The sequence below is a fragment of the Plodia interpunctella genome, chromosome 21, assembly GCF_027563975.2.
Source record: "Plodia interpunctella isolate USDA-ARS_2022_Savannah chromosome 21, ilPloInte3.2, whole genome shotgun sequence".
Lineage (NCBI taxonomy): Eukaryota > Metazoa > Arthropoda > Insecta > Lepidoptera > Pyralidae > Plodia > Plodia interpunctella.
Window position 1 is genome coordinate 3,007,623 of NC_071314.1, and position 25,666 is coordinate 3,033,288.

Here is a 25,666-nt window from a genome sequence, read left to right on the forward strand (position 1 = left end):
GGACGCGTCCGTCCCGCAGTCATCGGACGTGCGTACGCCAAAAAGTTATAAGTCCATTACATATTTAAAATTTTACAAAATTATTAAAATGCATTGCGTGCGCGTTCGATTCTACTGAACTACTGATTCCAATGAAAATTATTTATTATTGAAGAACTTGAGAAGAAAAAACAAAACAAAATTTATCACTTTGACTTGAACTTGAACGCAACCAAATGTGGTGTGGATTTCCGTCCTTTTCTAATATCTGCCATTTCATTCATTGTGTATGTGGCAGCTGCGAGTGTCCAATTATTCGTCATATTTCGCGGAATAGAATTAAAATCCACCCCCTAATATTTATTCTTCATGTAGAATTTAACAGAACAGTGAGTAAACTTAATAAAATCTGTAGTTTATCACAATTTTTTTTTGTGTCCGGTCGTTGTCAATTTCAACCCAATTCGAACGCCATGTTGATTGTCAAAAGTGTTTTTGGATGAGACAGCAGTGAATTGATTTGTGATATCTTTTCAGACTCCGCGATTATAAAGGGTCGCATTTATTTCGTTTCGGTCTAGTTAAACCGAGGAGTCCAGTAACCATGGCGCAAGTTTTACCCATACGTTTTCAGGAACATTTGCAGGTGAGTACGCCCATCGGTTTATTTGATTTGCCGATAGCGTTTCCCCTGGAGACAAATTATCGGTTTCAGACTCTTACACAGTAATTATTAACTAATATTAGTTGCTCCACATTTTTGGCGAGCTCTAGAGGTAGCAGTAGTGACATTGCGCAATTACGAATGTCTGTGTCCACCCCCTGCTCAACTACGGGAGCGCGGCATATAGTATTGATTTGTTCCACATTCCCACTTGGATCATATGATTTGTGGTCTACTTGCCAAAACTTACGATATTGAGGTCACTGGAATTGTAGAAATTGTGAAAAGTACCAAACAATAAACCATAAATAAAACTTTATAAAATTGAATGATAGTCTACCTTTAGATTTTTATTAGATTTGTGGTGCATTTAAAACAATTTGCAAGTAAATCTTATCAATCTTACAAAAGGTATATGGGTTTATCATTTACATGAAATGAAATTAAACCTCGTACATGTGTAGATGAGACAGAGGAATATAATAATATTCAGGGTAGAAATCACTGATATGGGAAAATTGCATCATACACATATAAATTTCAAAAATACATCCATATAGATTCTTACCTCATCACCATCACACATTTCTTTATCACTTACTAATTCACACTAATCATACAAATTATGAACAATTTCTTTACACTGATTGCTGTGTCATTTATGATCACATTAATTATACTGTCTGATACTGATATGTCTTAATATTTAGAAACAGAATTCTAGAAATAGGTAGATCATACATAATTCATAGTCTTCATTTCATTCATGTTCTTATAAGAAATTACATTTTGCTTGAGTTCGGTTGAGATGGGGCCATGGCACTGCTCTCTCTGTGATGATTGTTGTCATTCTGTAAAGCTTTGGAAAAAAATGTATACTTATGCATAATTTCATTTAAAATGGTGCAAATGTAATTAACCAGCAAACAATCATTTGTTTGTTATTAATAAATAAAATAATATTTGCAGCTCACAAATGTGGGCATCAACCCAGCGTCCATATCCTTCAACACTCTCACCATGGAATCGGACAAATTCATCTGTGTCCGAGAGAAGGTGGGCGAGACAGCTGAGGTGGTCATCATTGATATGGCCGATCCCACCAACCCAATCCGGCGGCCAATCAGTGCAGACTCCGCCATCATGAACCCAGCAAGCAAGGTCATTGCTCTTAAGGGCAAGGCCGGAGTTGAAGGTGAGTTTTCTTAGTTGTATTTTTTTGAAATTCTGTTCACAATTTATTGGTTGCTTGTAGGTTTATCTTTTAGCCCCACCAGAATTGTAACCGGTTACATTCCCGCTGTGATGCCCTGAAGCCTAGGGTTCATATACATTTTTTAGGTTATCCTATTTGGGAATGATGATTTCTTTTTATCTGTAGTCTTTATGGAAATATATTTTTGGTTTCATATTGTATATTTTAAAAATGAAATTCCTCTATAATCATTTCATACAAACAACACTCATGACTATATTACATTCGACCATCTTTATTATCACATTATTTCTTTATTATTACATTATTAGAAAACATAGTGTGGGTGGAAATTTGATTTATTGAATACTTTTACATATATCTAACAGCCATATTTAACTACTTCACTAGACTAGCTAATGATAAGAAGCTATGACAAAAATGATAATTACCTACTAATCTATTTATTATATTCAATAACATTTAATTATTTAGTTAGTGCAGTTTAACATAACTCTGTATGAATGAATTATTAAATACCAAAACTATTAGGTGTACAATATTGACAACTTGCAATGGTGCGTGTGGTGCCGGCCTAGAATAGGACCACTCCATCCCTATCTTCCGTTTATATCGTACAAGGCGATAAAAGGACACTAGCCTATGCAACCGAGAAACAATAGCTTTTCCAACGTGGGTTGACGTCAGGCGGCCGGTTGTAAACACAGGCCCGTGTATTGAAAATTCTAAGGTTATTTTCACAGATCCGAAATGTGTTGCGAACTAAATAAGTGAATGTAAATCATTCAAGAAATTAAGTCTATTGAACGTAACCATCTCAGCTTTGTTTAATAATTCATTACGTAATTTTTTAAAATAAAATTATTTCTACATGGCGTGAATATTTAGTAACGTTTGGACTTGTTAAGGAATAGTTTCATAAATCTAGTGCAGCGATGACGTCATGGGATCAAGCTATTATACCGCAGGCTACTCGCGTTGAGCGGGTATAGCGTGGGTGTAGCATTATAAAACTCTAGAATTGAACAACTTCTCAGAAATGATGTTTTATTAGACTGATTGCTATTCATAGTTTACACGAACTTAATCTTGATTTTTCATAACATTGACCAAGAACTTATTTGAAATTATTTTATCATCTGATTATGTAGTTTAGTCAAACTTTGGTTTGAATTTTATTGAATGTCTTAATTCGTGAATAGGTATTTTTTCTTTTTACTACATAGTAACAACAAAGTCGCTTTCTTTTGGAAATGTCAAATACACAACGGATTTTGATGCGGTTTTTTTAACATATTCGTGAGGAAGGTTTACGTGTACGATTTATGATGGTTTTACCCGAACGAAGCTGGGACGGGTCGCTAGTCTATACTATTATTATAAAGAGGTAAGTGTTTGTAAGTTTGCGACTTTGTATGTTTGAGGCGGATAATCTCCGAAACTACCAAACCGATTTCAAAAATTCTTTCACCATTAGAAAGGTACATTATCCAAGATTGCTATAGGCTATATTTTTTCTCAAAATTCCCACGAGAGCGAAGCCCTGGGCAACGTCTAGTATTTAATAAAATGTAACAGCTATATTCCTTCTAAACTTAACATAGTATTTTCTTTGTTTTGATAGGAATTTCCGTTTTCGCACGGAGTAAAAGTATTGTTATGGTACATATCGGCTGATGAGTCAGTGCCAATGTGGTTTTACGCTCTTGGCAGCCGCACAAGCGGAGTCGCGGAAGCTGACAATTAAATTGTGCTTTGACCGGAATCTGTGTCGTTGTCCCCTATTCGTGCGTTATTCTAATCTCTGACCTTCACCGCGAACTTTATCATTACATAGATGATTTTGTACCGAATATTTTTCCAATTTCTTACAAAAAAGTCTGGCCCAAACTCATCAACAATTTAAAGTTACATACCATTACAGACTCTATAATTGTATTTTACTGAGTTAATAATCATGGCATTCCAATAATCAAAAAATTAATTTTGTTATATTTAAAACATCGTATGTAAAACAAAGTACCGCGCACGGCCGCATTTATTGAAATGTGTTGCATAATTTAGTAAATAAGCGTAAAACTGTAATCTATTGAAATTGAAAGCGATATAGGTAGACACGTTTAATTAATCAATTTACCAGTCTACAATCTGCATTCCATTGTGAGACTTGTGTCTTCGGCACTAGGTCCTTATTCAGTTTAACAAGAAATGAATTGTTTGGTACAGTCACGCCACCAGCTTTCCATTTTCCCCATTGTGATTTATATTTTTAGCATGAAATAAGAAACTATAGTTATTCTTATCCACCCTATAGATGAATAGTCATATTCGTCTTTATTCAATTTCACCTTTAATTTTCAATTTTTTATTTTAGTTACATTGTTATTACTGTAATAATATAGAACTAACAAAATTCTATAAACAGATATAATTCTCCATTGAACTTCACTTCTTAATGGATTTTTGACGTCGACGCTAACATGTGGCGTGTGGTTCCACCATAAAATAGGATATAAACTTGATATATCTAATGGCCACATTGACTAGGCAGCTGATAGGCAAAAATGGCACTCCCAAGGAGGGTTGGCGTCAGGCAGGCGGCCGGTTGTAATATCACAGCCGAATCTTCAATATTTTAAGGTTTCTTATACTGCGCTAATGATTTTTTTTAGGCTTCGCGGCATTACAGTCCCAAATGTATCCTGTAATAAACACTATTAAATGGGATAAAATAAATCCGAACTTTTAATTTACCCATACCGTGCAAACAAACTCTATTAACGTTAAAACGTCCACGTCCATTATGGCATAGGGCTTTAACTTTCACGCAATTGAAAATTGGTCCGTGCATGCGACATTAATTAGTTATATTACTAACGATGTTTTGCCATGTTTTTGGATATTTTTTGGCTCGATATACTATTTATATACGAAATATCAAGGAATTCAACCCGTTCTTGAAATAATGACCTTTACTACTATACTTGGTACTTATGTGACGCGTCATTAATAATCACAACATTGTAATATTTAAGCTGCACTATCTCAATAGTTACACGGGTAACACTTCGGGGCACAGATAGTAAATAAATAAATTGTAATTAAGTATGCGCCCGTATTAGCACGTTGATCGATTGCGGTGCGTGGCGATAGAAAGGCACATTATGATATCGTAGTACAGGGGACAAGCTCACAGACAAATGAGTCATGCAACTCGACGTTGACGTGTATTCATAGTCTGTTATCTAAAAAAAGATAAACAACATATTTTTTTTACCGTTGTTTATTTATTTTATATTTCTATCATAATGAAGGGAGGTCAAGAACGTGGCGGATTTTTTGTCTATTGACGGCTTAAAGACATTTCAGAAAACACTTCAACTCTCGATCATCAGCATTTTGACCTTTACCTGCATATTTAGGAATAAAAAATCAATCTTTAAATAGATTTTGCCCTTTGAGTCGTTATGCATTATCATCGCCAATGTTGAAAGATGATTTGGTCGAAATTTTTCGTCCTAAATTTTTTAAGACATCAAATCTTAACATTGGTTCAATTAAATACAATTTCTTCATGTATTTTACTAAGTAAAAGTATATCGGGCGTACTGACAATGCCACATATTTCATGTAAATCCAATACAATGACGCCAGTAGTTTCCAACATATGCGTTTTTCGCACGAGACTATTATTGAATAAAACCTTATAAGAATTTTCCGATTATTTGACATAGGTAACATATCTAGCAGAAGTAGTATGTGTGTAATTCGATTAAATTAACAGAATATTAGTCGATTCGATATTACTAATGTTAAGTTATAAGTGTGCCTCAATGGTTTTCCAACAGTAGTGCTTTATTTAGTTTCTGTTGATATAAACACAATATGCCCAATGTCAATTGGGCTAAAAGCATGATCTAAAAGTCAACTTTGCTTTATATATAAGTAACAAAAACTTACTGTCTAAAATAGTGCCATTAAAGCACAATCGACATCCAGCCAGCAGAATGGACTCGAGTCCAGATTTCATTCTGTTGGCTGCAGTGGCTGGCCAGAGTGACATTTACATCTTCCACCATCCATAACGTTCTATAAAAATAAATTGAATATGACATAAACAATTCCATGCTTTATATCCAACAGCTCAAAAAACACTGCAAATCTTCAATATCGAGATGAAGTCCAAGATGAAAGCGCACACGATGACTGAAGACGTTGTGTTCTGGAAGTGGATTTCCCTGAACACCCTGGCTCTGGTCACCAAAATGTCCGTATACCACTGGTCCATGGAGGGAGACTCCACGCCGGTGAAGATGTTTGACAGACATTCGTCGCTCGCCGACTGCCAGATCATCAACTACAGGACTGACCCGAAGCAGCAGTGGTTGCTGCTTGTCGGTAAGTGCCGCCACGTGTTGAAATATTAAATTAATTAATCTTATTTTCTAAGTAACAAATACTTTTGTAATGCTTGTAAGCTATCGTAGTAAATTGATGAATTTAATTGGGTCAAATTTTGACTCACGTAAGCTATAGTCATATATCAGATATTTATTTAGGCAAAAGGTACAATCAAACTTGGCTTTATTCATTTGGTAGTTAGTTAAAAAGTGGACAAAACTAAGTTTTTGTCCTGATAGTAGCGATGGGTGGGTTTGCGCCGCAATTTTTAGGAATAAACTAGGAAATATTCTGAATAAACACCCATTGCTGCTTGGTGGCAAACTATAACCTTGTATATATTTACTTAAAAGCTGGCGAAAGTATGGATCGGTGAGATATGAATGACGCGTTTGGACGCCGCAAGACGCCCACTCATTGCGGCAGGGCACGACGCGTTATCTCAAAAACATGTTACTACAACAAAACACTAATGTTTGGCGAGTATAATAGTAAACTTGCTCTGTCCGCTAGATCTTATCTACTGTTTTCCTTTTAAAAATGTATAGTATGTATTCATTAATCAGTCGCGTAGTGTTTAGGTTATTAACCTAAGTTTAGAGGAACTCGATAACCTTTTCGTACAGAGGGCGTTATTATTCACGCATTGTCTTTCTAATTACTTTTTTCCGATCTCTATTAATATAGCGTTATTATTATAATACTGCATCAACATTGAGCCAACAAATGGGGTCCGTTGCCTCTGTGTAAACCTGGCATAATTCGATTACTAAAATAAATAAAGAGCTCTTTTGTTCATTCAAAAGTGAGTCAGGCGTTATTCACAGAATTCGTATATGTTGATGCATTGTCGCTTGAACTTACTATTTAAGGCAACAATGCATTTAAGAAACAAGTAATACTTACATCCTTACATATTTATAAAACAAAGTCCTCTGCCGCGTCTGTATGTCTTATAAAATCAAAAACGACTCCCCAGATTTTCATGCGGTTTTCACCGTTAGATAGTGTTTCCTAAGGTGAATAATTTATTTTGTTTTTACCCGAGCAAAGCCGGGATGGGTAGTGAATTTATTTTCTTTATCTACATACCAACTCTAGAGATTTCTTAAGTACATGTGTTTTATATTTTGTTTGTAGGTATCTCCGCGCAACAGAACCGCGTGGTGGGCGCCATGCAGCTGTACTCTGTTGAGAGGAAATGCTCGCAGCCGATCGAGGGCCACGCGGCTTCGTTCGCGACCTTCAAGGCTGAAGGCAACGCTGAGCCATCCACGCTGTTCTGCTTCGCCGTGAGGACCGCACAGGGCGGCAAGCTGCATATCATCGGTGAGTGGCAATCTCAAGTTTCCAACAAGTCGGAGAGCAGCATAAGGTCAAAACGCATTTACATCAAGCGAGTGAATACTCCTTCCAACCCCACTCTGGCCATCCAATAAAAAAGAGAAAACATTAACTTTAACTTTAAATCTAAATATATTTCTTTTATTTAAATAAATTAAATAAATCGGATCACCGAGTCAATTTCGACTCGAAGGTAGTGTGAAGAAATTATAATGATTATTACAACATTTACCTCGTTACATGTCACTTTTATATATTTTTACATAACATATTTTTGTTTCAGAGGTGGGCCAAACCCCCGCCGGCAACCAGCCGTTCCCAAAGAAAGCAGTGGATGTGTTTTTCCCAGCGGAGGCCCAGAACGACTTCCCTGTGGCTATGCAGGTGTCGCCCAAGTATGACGTCATCTACCTCATCACGAAGTACGGCTACATCCACATGTACGACATCGAGACTGGCACCTGTATCTATATGAATAGGATCTCCTCTGATACCATCTTTGTCACCGCGCCTCATGAAAGCACAGGAGGGATTATTGGTAAGTTTTTTCAAACTTGATTAATATTACAAAAAAATAAACTTTATGATTTGTGACTTGTCAGTTTGTGTAGTTTAGACTATATTTTTCTCTATTAGCGTAAAAAACTTTAAGGTTTGTTTGTCTTGTAAGGCTTTTCATCCTTTAGTCCATTTGATATCGACTGTCAAAAGTTTTCGTAGTGATATGCAGCGTATCAATCACATAGCATTGTGCTAGTCGTTGGGTCACAATGCCGCACTGTGGTTGGTTAGCTGCGTGTCACTGACCATTGTCTGTTTACTTATTGTTTCCCTTGTTCAGGTGTGAACCGCAAAGGCCAAGTGCTCTCCGTGACCGTTGAAGAAGATTCAATCGTTCCATACATCAACACAGTTCTCCAAAACCCTGAGTTGGCTCTCCGACTAGCTGTGAGGAACAACCTCGCTGGTGCTGAAGAACTGTTCGTGCGGAAATTCAACATGCTCTTCACTAACGGACAGTATGGAGAGGCAGCTAAGGTTTGTCCCGATTTAACATTAGTTTATTTTTGTTATGAAGCATATTCGCCCCTATTACCGTTGCATCGCGTCCCATGCAAGGTAACTTGAACTTGACTGTACATAATAAGTTAACAATTTTATGCCTGATGGTGTCATGACCTGACACCATATCACACTCTGCTACGATTACTTTATAATCAAACAACTTGATGCTTCGGTCGTCTGTCACTTCTATGAGGCTGAAACTATAGTTGACATTGTGTTTAAATCGCACGTGACTGACAAGTATTTATATCAACAAGGTTATTTTAGCAAGTCGTTTCGTATCGTTAGGTGGCAGCAATGGCCCCGCGCGGCATTCTGCGAACTCCGCAGACGATCCAGCGTTTCCAGCAGGTGCCCACGCAGCCTGGACAGACCTCCCCGCTGCTGCAGTACTTCGGCATCCTGCTGGACCAGGCGCAGCTGAACAAGTTCGAGTCGCTGGAGCTGTGTCGGCCTGTGTTGCTGCAAGGTATGTTGTTGCATAAAATTTATTGCACCACCATCGACGTTCATCACAAAATTTTAAAGTAATGATAAAGGTTTATATACAGCAATATTCATAATATGATTTTTATAGGGCTGGCTTAGTCGCACCAAGCAACTGAAGCCTCGACAAAAAAATAGACATGATTTTTTTTGTGTATACTAAAATATGCTTTTATTTGACCTTTTACTGATTTTCAGGAAATAAATATCCTAGGTGAAAAGTGTTTTTGATCTAGGATTTTGTGTGTGATTTTCCATTGTTGTCTGTATTTCATTCATTGTTAAATTAACTAAAAAAAAATTGTAAACAGCAGTCTTCATTTCTTAAAACTAGCTGTACATTCACCAATATTCTGCACATTTTGGCAGGTCGCAAACAACTGCTAGAGAAGTGGCTGAAGGAGGAGAAGCTGGAATGTTCAGAAGAGCTGGGCGACCTGGTGAAGCAGGTGGACCCCACACTCGCACTGTCGGTGTACCTGCGGGCGAATGTGGCCAGCAAAGTCATACAGTGCTTCGCTGAGACCGGCCAGTTCCAGAAGATTGTGCTCTATGCCAAGAAGGTGAGGAATGCTCTTCACACCCGTGGCTTCCCTGATTGTGAGATGATTTTGTACTATGATAGAGAAATAACTTAATATAGTTTTCTACAATTTTCTTACATCTTTGACATCTATTACTAGGTACTAAAGAGTGTTTCAACTTATAAAAGATGTGTTTTCCCCAGGATGAATTGAATAAGCTCAGGTGAATTAAGTTTACTAAGCGGTTGTGCCTGCCTGTCTATTAAAATTAAATTCAAATGTTATTTTTAGGTCGGCTACACCCCGGACTACATCTTCCTGCTGCGTTCCGTGATGCGCACGAACCCGGAACAAGGCGCCGGTTTCGCCGGAATGCTGGTGGCGGAGGACCCGCCGCTGGCGGACATGAACCAGATCGTGGACGTGTTCATGGAGCAGAACATGGTGCAGCAGTGCACTGCATTCTTGCTGGACGCCCTTAAGAACAATCGACCTGAAGAGGGACCTTTACAGACCAGGTATATTCATTGTAAAAGCATTTATTCAGAAAATAGTCACAAGCGTTTTTTGGCGTAAATTTTTAAATTGTATAGGTTTTTTTCTGCGGCTCCGTCGGCGGCAAAAAGTAGGCTAACCACCTATCTCTACACAAAAAATTACATTGCTCAGTTTTGACGTAAAGATAAAATGAACTATTATATTTTCACAGGAGTAAATGTGAAAATGTAGGTAACCGGAATAGAGGCAAAGCTTCATACAATTGTGTATTTATAGATACACTGTTCTAGTGTACCTACGAAATCCCAGCTACAAACATGTGTCTACTAGCCGCTACGTAGTGTACGCATCGTAACTGGATAAAACCGGTTCACGCGCACTAGGCCAGCATAGACAAGCTGTCATATTTGTTTCGCGCTTCTGCTCAATAGAAATTAACGTGTAATTTGCAGACTGCTGGAGATGAACCTGATGTCGGCGCCCCAGGTGGCCGACGCCATCCTGGGCAACGCGATGTTCACGCACTACGACCGCGCGCACGTCGCGCAGCTCTGCGAGAAGGCGGGGCTGCTGCAGCGCGCGCTGGAGCACTACACCGATCTCTACGACATCAAGCGGGCGGTGGTACGTACTGATACTTTACTGGGTAGACGGGGTCGAAATTGCGAATATCGCTGGCCGTTTTGTTGTGTGGTTAGCTTGTTGGTGGAATTGAGAATAAATAGTAGGTCTAGGTAATTAGCATAGTTTTAATATATTGAAACATATGTAAGTTTACTCTATATTTCGTGTAAAACCCCTGCAAATAAAATAAATAATAAATAAAATTTGGAAGATTTGGATAAAAAGTTAAAAATCTCGTGCCATTACTCGGCAACTCGGCAGGTTGCTAGCCTCTCGCCTATGTGCTGGTATTACCTAGATTTAAATCCAAAATCCCCCGACTTGTCATACTAGTGACGAAGGAGATATTTTTCTGTCTATATACCTAATAAGATTACACTTCAACCTTTCACTCTTTATCTGTTTCTGTATATGTCTGTACTCATAAAACAAAATACATTGTATTGTATATAGGTGACCCATAAAAAAAGCGTTTCAAAGCAGTCCAAATATGTCAAAATGTAATTCTATTGAATCACACAGTTTATTAATATATATTATATTTTAGCATAACGTCACTGATAATCGCCATTCTCGTATAAATAGTAACACGTAACTATGAAGTTTTATTTTTATGACATCATTTTATTCAGGTCCACACCCACCTGCTCTCCGCCGATTGGCTCGTCACGTACTTCGGCAGCCTCTCAGTGGAGGACTCCCTCGAGTGCCTGAAGGCAATGCTGCAAGCCAACATCAGACAGAACCTTCAGATTTGCGTGCAAATAGCCACCAAATACCACGAACAATTGACCACCAAGGCTTTGATTGAGTTGTTCGAGAGCTTCAAGACTTATGAAGGGCTGTTTTACTTCCTCGGATCGATTGTCAATTTCAGCCAGGATCCGGAAGTGCACTTCAAATATATACAGGTGAGTAGTCAATGTATTTCAATATATTTGTTTAAGAAATATCAATTATTAACTCATAGTTAATTTACACTTTTATTCTCAGATCATAAGTTACAACAGTTTTTTTTATTTAACCTATGTTTTCCCACTGCTGGGCGAAGGTCTCCCCTATTTGATCCAAAGTAATACTAATTTAGTCTCTTTGGAAATCATCGAGAAATTTCCTGATATTTATAAATCGATCGAAAATTTCGAGAAGTTCCTCTGATATTGTGCGTTTTTTTTTACTATATCCTATTAAAAGATGTTTTATCCATTTCTTCATCAGGCGGCGTGCAAGACTGGCCAAATCAAGGAAGTGGAGCGTATATGCAGAGAGTCGAACTGCTACAACGCTGAGCGTGTGAAGAACTTCCTCAAAGAAGCGAAACTCCCCGACCAACTGCCTCTGATAATAGTGTGCGACAGATTCGACTTCGTGCACGACCTGGTGCTGTACCTCTACAGGAACAGTCTGCAGAAGTACATCGAGATCTATGTGCAGAAGGTGAGTTATTGTTGTCTCACTCTTGTAACAACTTTCACAGGGAAAGGAAGCTCCCCGACCAACTGAGTTATTGACTTCTCTAAGAAAAAAAATCATAAGGTAGACATTTCGTAGATAAACTGTATTGTAGTACTTTCGTACTAAAATACTATAATATATACTTATTCAGAAGAATAAAAAAAGAGCTATACTTAGATTGGTTATGTAAAACTTATAACAATCCAGGTTAACCCGTCTCGTCTGCCGGTCGTCGTCGGTGGTCTGTTGGATGTGGATTGCGCAGAAGATATCATCAAGAACCTGATTCTGGTGGTCCGCGGGCAGTTCTCCACAGATGAGCTGGTGGCTGAAGTCGAGAAGAGAAACAGGTTACAATTTATTATTAATTAATAACATATATGATAAATCAATTTCTTGTTGATAAATGGTAACAGGAAAACACAATAAATTGGATTTTTATTAGTTAAAATTTTTCGGTTCTAAACTGATATCAACCAATAGATGAGGGCTTCGTCTCGGCAAAGCTATTCCCCAGTGGTTGCAGCTTTTACAAATATAGACTCTTACAGATAAGCCGTGGGAAAAGTGAAAAAAAAAATCGCAATGTCGCTGTTGGGCAATTTTTGATTACTTTATTTAGTTTCTCTAGTCTCTTTTTGTTCAAATTTGTAGCCTCTGCCTGCCATTTTAGTACCTCTCCTCAAACCATGGTACACTTCAGTGGCGTTGTATTGGTCACCAATTCAGCCGACTCAACACGCTAAGAAGAAGACTTCTCCTTGACGATAGTCATCGTTACAGTACTTACTCTGAATCAGAAATACAGTTTACTGCACAATACAATCTAATAACATAATGAAATGTATTTCTGAGTGCATTAAACTTTAAACATGTGGCCGTCCAAATCAAAAGGGGCCTTATGCCGGCTAGCACTTAGGTCTTTATTGCCGTTGTTCGAATACAACATTTTGATTATGAATACAACATTACAACGAAATGAATGAATGATCGATTGAATGAATGTTCAGATTGAAGCTGCTGCTGCCGTGGCTGGAGACGCGCGTGCACGAGGGCTGCAACGAGCCCGCCACACACAACGCGCTCGCCAAGATCTACATCGACTCCAACAATAACCCCGAGAGGTTCCTCAAGGAGAACCAGTGGTAAGTCGCTTTTGTACAAGCTGAGAATTTATGCTCTGAGAAATTCGATAAAAAATATTTGCTTTTATTAGTTATATTCAAAGAGGTTTGCTCAGAAGAAATCATTAGATCATGGCTAGCTTGAGTGTCCTTATGGATATTCAAGCTAGCCATGTCTTGTGATCTTCTCCCGAACATACTTGTTGCATAATTTTGAATGGACCTGTGTCATATATTTTCCAATAGCAAATGATTATTTTGTTTGTAATTTATTGATTGTAAACATGATAAAAGAACATATTCAACAAGGAGGTAAATATACAATGGCGCACGTAACCCATATAGGAATCTCTTCCAGATTATATTGGTGGTAATTTGTAGTGCCGGAGCGGAAAAATATATTTTTTAATTAATAAATTTATGGTACATTTTATTTAAATTATAAAATTGTATGCTTAGTCTCTATAAATCTAGTATCTACAGTACAATAAACTTCATATTGCTTCAAACATATTTTGGTTCCCATTGTACGTCCTTTCACAATTAAATATGTTCTCCTCAAAAATGTAATAGAAATGATGGCAACTTTAGCCAAAATTCGTGTAGAGTAATATTATCCACCCGTAGGTACGACTCGCGCGTAGTGGGTCGCTACTGCGAGAAGCGAGACCCGCACCTCGCGTGCGTGGCGTACGAGCGCGGCCAGTGCGACCGCGAGCTCATCGCCGTCTGCAACGACAACTCTCTCTTCAAGACGCAGGCGCGCTATCTCGTGCGCCGCCGCGACCAGGACCTCTGGCTCGAGGTGCTGGCGGAGGCCAACCCCTACAAGCGGCAGCTCATTGATCAGGTACACTACATGCCACTGTACTCATAAGAGGAAGAGTGTATTTGGACACTAACACTATAGAAATATATATTTTTAATGAATCCCACATATTGATTTAGCACCTAAAGGAAGTTTAAAAGTTGCATTATGGATATTAACTCAATGCCGTTATATTTTGTAACATGTACATAATATAGATAAACATCAATGACCCGACTAGAGATCAAAACCGGGAACACCAATGTAAAAGTCCAACATGTTGCCTGTTAGGCGAGTAGAGGTTCTCCCAGAATAGTATGAGCCAGCCATTATCGACATATGTAATTGTAAAATATATATTTTAAATCTACTTTTCCAGGTGGTGCAAACAGCTTTATCCGAGACCCAAGACCCCGAAGACATCTCAGCAACAGTGAAGGCGTTCATGACAGCGGATCTGCCCAACGAACTGATTGAGTTGTTGGAAAAGATCGTTCTGGATAACTCTGTGTTCTCTGACCATAGGAACTTGCAGAACCTGCTTATTCTTACTGGTGAGTGACTAAATATAGCAACATAATATTTATAGTGCCAAACAAGCAGAATGCAATGGACAAACGGAAAAAGAACGCGGAATAGACAGACCAAGACGATAGCTAGAAAAATAGATAGTGTTAGCAAAAGGCGTGAAGTCATCAAGTAACTCCTATCGTCGAGATTAAATATGTTATAACAATGCAAATGGATTTATCACTAAATTGGAAGGAATGGCAACTTAAATATTACTAATACATATACATAGTCGTAAAAATTGCTTATACATATGACATCAATATTCTCTCAGTCTCCATCCAAAAGGTCCTTTCTAGTTATATCATAGACTAAATATAGCCACAAATTTCCAGCAATAAAGGCGGACCGAACCCGCGTAATGGAGTACATCAACCGCCTGGACAACTACGACGCACCGGATATCGCCAACATCGCCATCAACAACGAACTGTACGAGGAGGCCTTCGCCATCTTCAAGAAGTTTGACGTCAACACCTCCGCTATTCAGGTACACTACAGCACGTCAGTCTACCCAAATTAATTGCAATTTTGCTCTTATCCTACTAATGTTATAAATGCGAAAGTTTGTGATGTATGTTACTCTTTCACGCAAAATCTACTGGATAGATTGTAATGAAATTTGGTACATAGGTAGATAATATATAGGTACTTTTTATGCCAAAATTCCCACGGGAGCAAAGCCAAATTTTTTTATTGTCTATTTTATCAATAATTTACAACAAGCCGCCCCGGCTTCTTCACAACAAGCATAATAATGCTTGTATATATACATGAATATTCCTCTTGAATCACTATCTATTTAAAAAAATCGGCATTAAAATCCGTAGGGTACATAAAGATCTAAGCATACATAGGGACAGAACAGACAGACAGCGTGAAGATACTTTGCTTTACACTATGTAATGAAGTAACAAGAAAACAAAATAATAACGATAACATTACAAGAATAAAAAAATAATTTCAGGTGTTGATCGAGCAAGTGAAAGACCTAGAGCGGGCATACGAGTTCGCTGAGCGCTGCAACGAGCCCGGAGTGTGGTCGCAGCTGGCCAAGGCTCAGCTGCAGCAGGGGCTGGTGAAGGAGGCCATAGACTCCTACATCAAGGCTGACGACCCCTCGGCCTACATGGATGTGGTTGCTACTGCCACTAGAGAACAGTCTTGGGAGGATCTTGTGCGGTATTTACAGGTAAATTATTACATATTTGGCATCGATTAGGACAGAAAAATTAGATTTTTATTTGTTGCATAATATGACATACAGTTAAATATGTTAAACGCGATCTATACAGAGACAAGCACATGGATTCTAAATAGAAAAATTGCTACGTAAAACTTTTTGCGTAGTTGTCTCAGAGGTAGATGTATAAATGGAATAGGTAGGTTCGTACATCGTAAATTAACCAAGACTTAGCACGTAATTTTTACCTGCCTTTGATATACAAACTGTTGGCTTTTTTATATGAAAGTTTGGCTCATATTGTCCACTGTAATCACGATTTATTTCTTATTGTTTATCAGATGGCCCGCAAAAAGGCACGCGAGTCGTACATCGAGTCCGAACTTATATACGCTTACGCTCGAACTGGACGCCTCGCCGACTTGGAAGAGTTCATATCAGGTAATATGCGTACAACATATTGTAGTGTAACTTTTGTTTCAAAGATTAATGATATTTTATCTGCAAATATTTTTTTTGTATCGATATAAAAAAAATTAAAACACTTATATTCAATATGCTATACCATATAATGGTGTGCAAATATTGTAACAGTCACTGCTATACATTAGTGTTTTATACATGTTACTTATATATCTAAGAAAATATTAAAGATTTGCTTTATTTATTAGGTAAAAAAACAAATTGTTAAGAAAGACAGAAGTGAAAACGTGTGGCTAACATGTGCTGAGAAATAAAGGATCACAACATTACATCTGATTTGTGAAACACGATATTAGAACTTTGTTTATATATTTTCAGGACCGAACCACGCGGATATTCAGAAGATTGGTGACCGCTGTTTCGACGATAAGATGTATAACGCTGCCAAACTGTTGTACAACAATGTCAGCAACTTCGCCAGGCTCGCCATCACACTGGTTCATCTCAAGGAGTTCCAAGGTAAGAGGATTTGCTTCAAATAGAAAATAATGTTTGAAAGATGTCGGGTCCGAGGTGATAGGCTCAACCACCGCAAAAGCAAGATCAAATACAGAGAAAAGTAAAGACCACAAGCTAGTGTAGCCAAATCATATAGAACATTACCATACAACTTTCCAACTTCCATACAAAGCAGAGACTCACGGTGAAGAGGGACAAAATATATTAGCGCTATGTCCTGTTTCTTTTCATATATTTCTCCAGACCAAACAAGGTCTTTACCAACGTCAAGATTGTAAATTTGAAGAATTTAGAAATTGAAAACTACATTTTATTTGCAATACCACCAAGATTGGTTGATAAACACCCAGAGTCAGTGTTTTTCCTAATTTAATTTAATGTAAATGGATCGTATTTTTGAAAAAATTCCAGGCGCGGTGGACAGCGCCCGTAAGGCCAACTCGACGCGCACTTGGAAGGAAGTTTGTTTCGCGTGCGTCGATGAGGGAGAGTTTAGACTCGCGCAGATGTGTGGACTCCACATCGTCGTGCACGCGGACGAACTCGAGGACCTCATCAACTATTACCAGGTGGGCTACATTAAGTAGTAGTATAGTGGTTTCTTTAATCTGCCCGTCAATGATAGAAAGGTCCCGGGTTTGCACCACATGACCCTTGTATAGTTAAATTTTCACAAATTTTATGAGCAGATTTCGATGAGAAGAGTTGTTTAATTTCTATAGAAATCTCTATTTCAAAAATTATATTATTTTTGTTTTCTCATACAAACTAGAAACCGATCAGACTTAGTATAGAACTTTGCAATAATCTAATGAGCTTTATAATAGTTTTTGTAATGTTTTAAAGAAATACCTTTAGCAAAGTATTTTTTACCAAATTTAGAAGAATATCTTGAAATATGATATATAATTGCAGGACCGCGGCCACTTCGACGAGCTGATCAGCCTGCTGGAGGCGGCGCTGGGGCTGGAGCGCGCACACATGGGCATGTTCACGGAGCTGGCCATCCTCTACTCCAAGTACAAGCCCGCCAAGATGCGGGAGCATCTCGAGCTCTTCTGGTCCAGGGTCAACATTCCCAAAGTGAGTTGTTCGGGGCTGTGACGCCGCGGACTTCGGGGTCAGCGTAAAAGATGATCTTAAAATTTTGTTGGCTGTGATTTTACAACCCGGCCGCCTGCCTGACGTTACCCCTATGGTTGTTGCCTATCCGCTACCTAGCCTATCACGGAAGGATAGGGAGTGGTCCTCCACACGTTAACATTTCCTACAATGAGTATGTTACACAAAGTAAAAACAAAGAGGAGACGCCTCATTGCCTAGAATATATGCGAGCTTCAAATATTTAGCAGGATTGTTAAAGTTCAGTTTAAACAGTCTTAATTTATTTATACAAGACTAGCGAAGGGCTTCGCTCGGGATTTATGTACGTCTAACTCTTCCGAAATAAATCGTCTAAACAACAGAATCAAAATCCATTGAGTGGTTTAAAATAAGAAATTTAGAAACATACTACATAAAGGACGACACTGTTTTATACTATGACGTAGCGATTTTGCTGTAGCCATAAGACCACCAATTGTACATCAATCTTTTCGCATATGTACTCGTGTATATCATATAATGTTTATGGTGCAGAGCTATATTGTCACTTGTCAGGTGCTCCGAGCGGCAGAACACGCCCACTTGTGGTCGGAGCTGGTGTTCCTGTACGACAAGTATGAGGAGTACGACAACGCGGCCCTCACTATGATGCAGCACCCGACTGAGGCCTGGCGCGAGGGACACTTCAAGGATATCATTACTAAAGTGAGTTATCTTCGTTTTACAAGCTTTTACAGTTGGCTGACCTAATTGATTTCTACAGTTGAAATAATAGCTATATTTTTTTAATTTATTCAAAATCAAATCATTAATTCAGAAATTAGCCCTACACATGCACTTTTTCATGTCATGATCTAAATTAAATGATATTTATTTCGTCAACCATTACAGTTAGAAACTATTGTGATAGTGCAGCCAAATATTACATCCTGTAACATTATTATATATAAACTTACTTGTGTGAATTCACTCTATGTGCAAGCAAATAAATCAATATCATTCGCTGTGTACGTGTGCCTGTGATTGTGGGGGGTGATAGTAATTTCGGGGGGCTGAGAGGGGTGGAGGGAGAGATATGTGACGTGTTGAGAGCCAAATGTTAAAGGCTGTAATTTGCAAAATAAAATTTAATTAATCCAGATATGGTATCACATCTTTCATATTTGTTGACAACCCTGATTGTATTGTATATTGTTTACGCTGGGGACTGTTTCGCCATCGAACAACTGTATGAATCTAATTAAATTGTGCATTCAGTTTTACGCTTTACCTGTCCCGGCTATCTGTAAGCTAATCTCTAGGTAAATGTCACCTACGCTGGTCCTACAGAGTTGAAATTTTCCACTTCACTTTAGTTTTCATGATAATGCGTTATAGTGATAAGCATGACACAACCAGGGAACAGCATACATTTAGTGCATTGGCATTATATTTTTTGTCACAACACGATTTTACTGACGACAATAAAATCTTGTGTCAAAAATTTTTTTTATTCACCAAAATAAAATCTTAAAACCAAACCACATATATACATAGCTTCTATGTTTAAGCCACAAGCCACACTTCCACCACTACTTTTATAATTAGGTACTCGATTTTATCTCTCTCTGATCCTCGCATGTCCCGCGTTCAGTGTGCGTAGTACGACTTTGGTATTCACATGTCATCATCGAGTCGTTTCGAAGTGAGACGCAGCCAACCAATCACATTGCTCCATTATGACGCAAGGACAACCACACCTCAAGGTGATTGGTTCGCTGTGTCTAACTTCGAATAGAATCGATATTGAGCTAAGTGAAATGCAAACCCTCAGTTCTATGACGCAGCAAGGCAAAACACGGGCTAAAACATTTTTTAAATTATATTTTTGAAACTTTTTGTATCCAGGTGGCGAACATGGAACTGTACTACAAAGCCATCCAGTTCTACCTGGACTACAAGCCGCTGCTCCTCAACGACCTGCTGCTGGTGCTGGCGCCGCGCATGGACCACACGCGCGCGGTCGCGTTCTTCACCAAGGCCGGGCACCTGCAGCTGGTGAAGGCCTATCTGCGCTCCGTGCAGAGCCTCAACAACAAGGCCGTCAATGAGGCGCTTAACTCGCTGCTCATTGATGAGGAGGACTATCAGGTTTGTGTTTTGATATATAAATGAAGTCTTCGTTAAATCAATAGCTTTTGCTGGCGGTTTCGCCCGTGTGAATTTCTTTGCGAAAGCGGTACTGACATGTTTTGGTACAAAGTTTCAATTATTATAGGCATTTTTTTTAACTACAGCCAAATGTAGCTGCAGAAGTTTTGAATGTAGAAAAAAAATATATCCAAAGAAATCTATATATATTTTTTTAAATCTTTGTATACAGCAGAATGAAATTAATAGTGTGACAAAATAGTAATATAAAGTGTAACACCCAGGGACTCCGGACGTCAATAGACGCGTTCGACAACTTCGACACGATTGCGCTCGCGCAGAAGCTCGAGAAACACGAGCTCACCGAGTTCCGCAGGATCGCCGCATACCTCTACAAAGGTAAATAACGGTTCTAAATGCTTCACTATCGCATGAGGAGGATTTTTAATTATAGTTGTTAGTGATGTGAAATAAATAAATTCAAAGGCTGATGCAGCAACAATTCACATTGGTCGATATTTGGACTTACCGAAACGTCTAATAATTATGACGACATCGGTAAGAAAATCGACTTATAAGGGCCATAAATAATATAATATGGGCTATAGACTGAAGCTGAAAAGTAGCAGCAAAATATGTTAAGTTCTACATATATTATTATTATATGACAATTTCCAGGCAACAACAGATGGAAGCAGAGCGTGGAGCTGTGCAAGAAGGACGCGCTGTACGCGGACGCCATGGAGTACGCGGCGGAGTCGCGGCAGTCTGACGTCGCCGAGGAGCTGCTCAACTGGTTCCTCGAGCGCGACAACTACGAGTGCTTCTCCGCGTGTCTCTACCAGGTACTGCAGCGGGACCTGAATCTCAATGTCTGGCAAAAAGGGACTTAACAGAAGATAGTAGATATTTTGCTACTGATCTGTTTTACATACAAGTTTGTTATTTATGTGCTTTTTTTTAATTCATGGCAAATTTCGATTATAATAATAGCTTCATTTTTTTTCTAAATGAATAAAAAAATATATGTGTATTTAATATTGGACTTATATAATTTATAATATTGTTTTCCAGTGCTACGACCTTTTGAAACCTGACGTGGTGATCGAGCTAGCATGGAGGCATAACATCATGGACTTCGCCATGCCATTCCTTATTCAGGTACATTCATTTTGTATTGAACTTTTATTGCCTTCTGCTGTTGTCAGGTTGGTATGCAAACTTGCGTTTACGGATCCTACGACATTTCTCAATCAAAACTCTTTTTTACGACGTCTCTTCTCAGCCATAGTCTTTCCGAAGTTACTTATTTGTTTAGCGTCAGCGGAATGCTACCGCTGCCTATCAGCTGTCCAGGCTGTGTCTTTATCGCTTCAGTCAACACCCACCTGAGGATATGGAGTGGTCCCATTACACGCCACGCCAAACTACAGATAGTTTAGCGTAGTGTCTAATTGGCTATTCTTTAACTAGTCAAATCTATACTTTTTACTAATGTGAAAAGCAAAATTATGACAGTAATGTGTTGTGACGTCACGGATTTTGGAGTTAAAAGCATTTCTAATATACTAAAGTATAGTGATTTGTTATTCTTTCAGTCTAATTTAATTAGACTGGAATTAATAAAACTGATAAAAATGATAAAATTAATTAGACTGAAATTAATAAAACACGTAGATAATGAATGAAACTGATCAATTAATGTGATATTTAATTATCGTTATTGGTTATTTAAATACCTACCTTCATACATTTAATTTTTTACCCAGTGGAATAGCCAATTGTGCTAGTATGTATGTACAAAATGGTGTTTGTGTCGCAGACGGTGCGCGAGCTGACGACGAAGGTGGAGAAGCTGGAGCTGGCGGACGCCAAGCGCAGCTCCGAGAGCGCGGAGCACGAGGCCAAGCCCGCCATGATGATCGAGCCGCAGCTCATGCTCACCGCCGGTCGTTAGCTTGTTTATAAACCACACGATACTCGCCTCGTCTCATAGCCGTCGTCAAAAACTCTTTTATACTGCACTTAAATATAATTATATTATTGATCTATTTGCGGCTCGCCCCGGCTTCGCTCGGGTAAAACCATAATTAAAAAATAACCTATGTTACTCCAGAAGGTTTCGTCTATCCATGTACCATCTATCACAATGGGTCCAGTAGTTGTGAATTTAGTCATTACAAACAAAAATGCAAATATTTTCTCTTTATATTTTATAATATTGCATTTATACTCTTTATAGAATGTATAAGTGCCCTGTCTCGACTTCGCTCGGATAGAATCAATAAATTATGGACCTAAACTTTTCTAACGAATCACACTATTTATGGTGAATGCGTTTATTTTTTATTTTATTTTTTATAATAATATAAAATAACCGTAAGTAAATGTAACAGTCGTCCCCTCAGGTCCGTCGATGGCGTACCCCGGCGTGGCGGCGACAGCGTCCCCGTACGCGTACGCGGCGCAGGCGCCGTCACCCGCGCCCTACCACGGCTACGGCATGTAGGGCTGCCGGCTACACCACCGGCCGCCTCATCCAGATACGGACTTACCATTTGTCTCGAGTTCTTCTACGTTCACCCAGACAACTACGTTTTGACTCGCCTGTTTGAGGGCTTGTTTCACCGCTTGCTAGTAATGTGTGTGCTTACATGTATATATATATATCGAGCGTTAAAATTTGTTTCATTACTGTTAGAGCTAACTGACAAACGTGCTACATATATTTTATCAGAAAATGGCCAAACACCTAAGGGTTTGGCCCTGTTTGACCCCTTTCTGATATCATATTTTAATCTGTCAGATAAACTGCTAGATAAATATGCCCGAAGTGATTGGCCAGTTAGCCCTAACACTTGTGTGAAACAATTCGTATTTAACTGTTTGATATGTTCATGTAAGCTATCAGATACTTTATCAGCAAGCGATAAAATAACCCTAAATCTTGTTTATACTGAAATGGTCCAAGCTTCTGCGGTTGCTGCGGTTTCTGAAAGTAAATCTGCATGTTTGTCATAATATGACAGTACCGAAATTATTATTATCTCATTATTATAGCTATATAGTAGCTATTTATTCTGAAGTCTAGATTCTAGATGGATGGTAAAATGTAAAGAAGATGGCGACGTCCCCCCCACATAATGAAGTCGCAGCCACTCAGTGCACTTGCGACGGAACCCTGGCTCTGTATTATAAGCGGTCTACTTATGATAATTAAGTTTCACACTCCCGATCGCCTCCGAGGCCTAATTTTTGATTTAATATTTATTCCATACGTGTAAAGTATTATTAGGCAGTCGAAAGTGCACCGAGTTATATAGCTTTACGTCGGCTGTATGGAGTTTAAAGATTGTTTAGCCTGTACAAATTATATTAATATATTGATTGATCGCTGCTTAGCTCTCATGACTGAAGTGCTTTATTTTTACAAAGAATGAGAGCTAATTAGGAAATTGGCTTTGCAACGGGTTCCACGTTAGTGTTGATAAGTGTACACAGATTGTGTATGTATAATACGCCAAGTTATTATATGGTGCGATGTGTATCTTCAAGTTAGATGTGGTATCTCAATGCGAAATAATATTCCAACGCGGCACCTGTAGTAAACGTCCAACTTGTTTGAAAAAATAATTCTGTTAGTTATTACGATGCGAAATACAAGTATATCTATACCCATCAAAAATTATTAATGTTAAAGATGTATAATAAATTATCGGAATATAAGTGCACTGTTCGCAGGCCAGTGTTTTCTAGAAGGCAGCTGCGACCAAACTTAATGTTTCGCCGTAGTAATTTAGCTCTGCCACGTTTTGTACGTGCATAAATTTAAATACATTTGTCTATGTAGATAAATCAATGTACATCGCGATAAAGTCCACGTTTACTACAATTAGGTATTTGATTTTTATTAATATTATGGAACTACTCATATTTTTTTGTATAATAGATGTTTGAATTGGTTATTTTTATACAAATTATTATATAATATTATGGTCCGAGACAATCATACAGTGCAATAATGTTTGAGGTTCAGACCTTAAGACATTGGAGTTGTACTTGCAGGCACGGGTTCAACTAAAGTTTGTTCATAAATCAGGTAATTTATAGAAGTTATTTCTTCATTTTTCGGTCATTAGTTCTACTCGTCTCGAGATCCGTGCTAGCAGCCACATAAAAGAAAATTATGTAGAGATCATATCCAAAAGTCTACTTGTTATATGTATATAATGGAATGCACCCAACAGTGGGTGTCAGTGGAAATTATTTGAAATTTAACACCGGATTCGTGGTTTATGATAAATGAATATTTTCTAGATACGTTTAGGTTTAGTTTAGGCGGAATAGTTAGCGGTACGATGTTTATTTTTGAGTAATGTTCGCGTACGTGTGCAAGACTGTAATCACGCGTGATGCTTCAGTTGAATTTGTATTATCACATTGATTGATGCCTTCACTAGAGTATATAAGAAAATATGTACCCGCGAGGCAGTCTGGGTCAGTAACTATGTTATGTCTATAAACGTAGATCATTTTAATAATACTGACAACTTGATCCCAGGAGCCTTATTGTTAGCATAAAGTAATTTGATAGACTCCAAGCAGCATTGCAGAAGTGTAATATTGCGATCGAGAGTCGACTCGATAAATCATCATAAATTCATTCAAATCATTCCTATCATTAACAAAACAATGATCAATAACGTTGTTATAATTCATTTTTTCTTTGGTAATAAATTAAACAAATTATTAACTTAACGCAGAAAGAGTTCATTGTTTATTATTAGCATTGTATTTATTCATGTATGATACTGTTTCCTGAATTTTATTATAGTAAGAATATATTATATGAATAAATAGCCAACTTCTTTTATTTCTATTTTACCTGTTAGTGACGTTTTTTTTTTTGTTCTTTGCGATGTAGGTTGAAAAGCTTTGATAAAAAAATAACTGAAATAAATGATGGAAGTAAAAATAGCCCACCAAGGAATTTTACTTATACTAAATACATTCCCGTTTTGAAGCCCAGATACAAAAGAATATTCTGCGGTGGTTGTTTTACGAGACCGCCTGTCTGCTTGTTGTCAACCCTCACTGGGGATGCTGGTGTCGTCTGTCAGTATTAGCTGTCAATTCCTTATTGTTTCGTACGACATCCACAAGCATGGTCCAAAAAGAAACAATCCGCGCGCGGGGCCCTTTTAAATAATGTTTTTATATCTGTGTTCTTAATCTATTCATGATCTATTCGTGGAATCACAGATATATAAAAACATTACATTGTGGAAATAGGAAGTATTACTGCACATTTATCCTGCCAGAGCTGTAAAGCACTGTATGCTGTATATTAGGTACACAAAAGCATTTGCTATGTCGAATAAAACGTTTATTTTAGAGTACATTATTAATCATTTCATTATGTAAGCATTAGTTTGGGAAAATATACAATAATGTAGCATATTCGGGTGCCGAAATATTATGAAAAATAGTTTTCCATAAGATAAAAAACTTCGAAAACTATGGGATACGTCTCACGCTGTAAAATTTTC

General features: G+C 38.1%; 1 protein-coding gene across 1 annotated transcript; it reads left to right on the forward strand.

Moving 5' to 3' along the window:
- Positions 1–209: 209 nt before the first annotated feature.
- Positions 210–24,976, forward strand: Chc (Clathrin heavy chain). Its single transcript, XM_053761739.1, has 30 exons — positions 210–368; positions 517–625; positions 1,613–1,838; positions 6,003–6,257; positions 7,401–7,589; positions 7,888–8,142; positions 8,446–8,642; positions 8,958–9,138; positions 9,525–9,718; positions 9,971–10,197; positions 10,630–10,801; positions 11,434–11,712; positions 12,020–12,238; positions 12,464–12,606; positions 13,267–13,401; positions 14,008–14,230; positions 14,568–14,742; positions 15,094–15,248; positions 15,726–15,950; positions 16,283–16,382; positions 16,743–16,883; positions 17,295–17,452; positions 17,799–17,966; positions 18,543–18,692; positions 19,875–20,117; positions 20,402–20,516; positions 20,796–20,962; positions 21,192–21,278; positions 21,940–22,066; positions 22,526–24,976. The coding sequence occupies exons 2-30, from the start codon at positions 584–586 to the stop codon at positions 22,624–22,626; spliced, it is 5,049 nt and encodes a 1,682-aa protein (XP_053617714.1). The 5' UTR covers positions 210–368; positions 517–583; the 3' UTR covers positions 22,627–24,976.
- Positions 24,977–25,666: the final 690 nt, after the last annotated feature.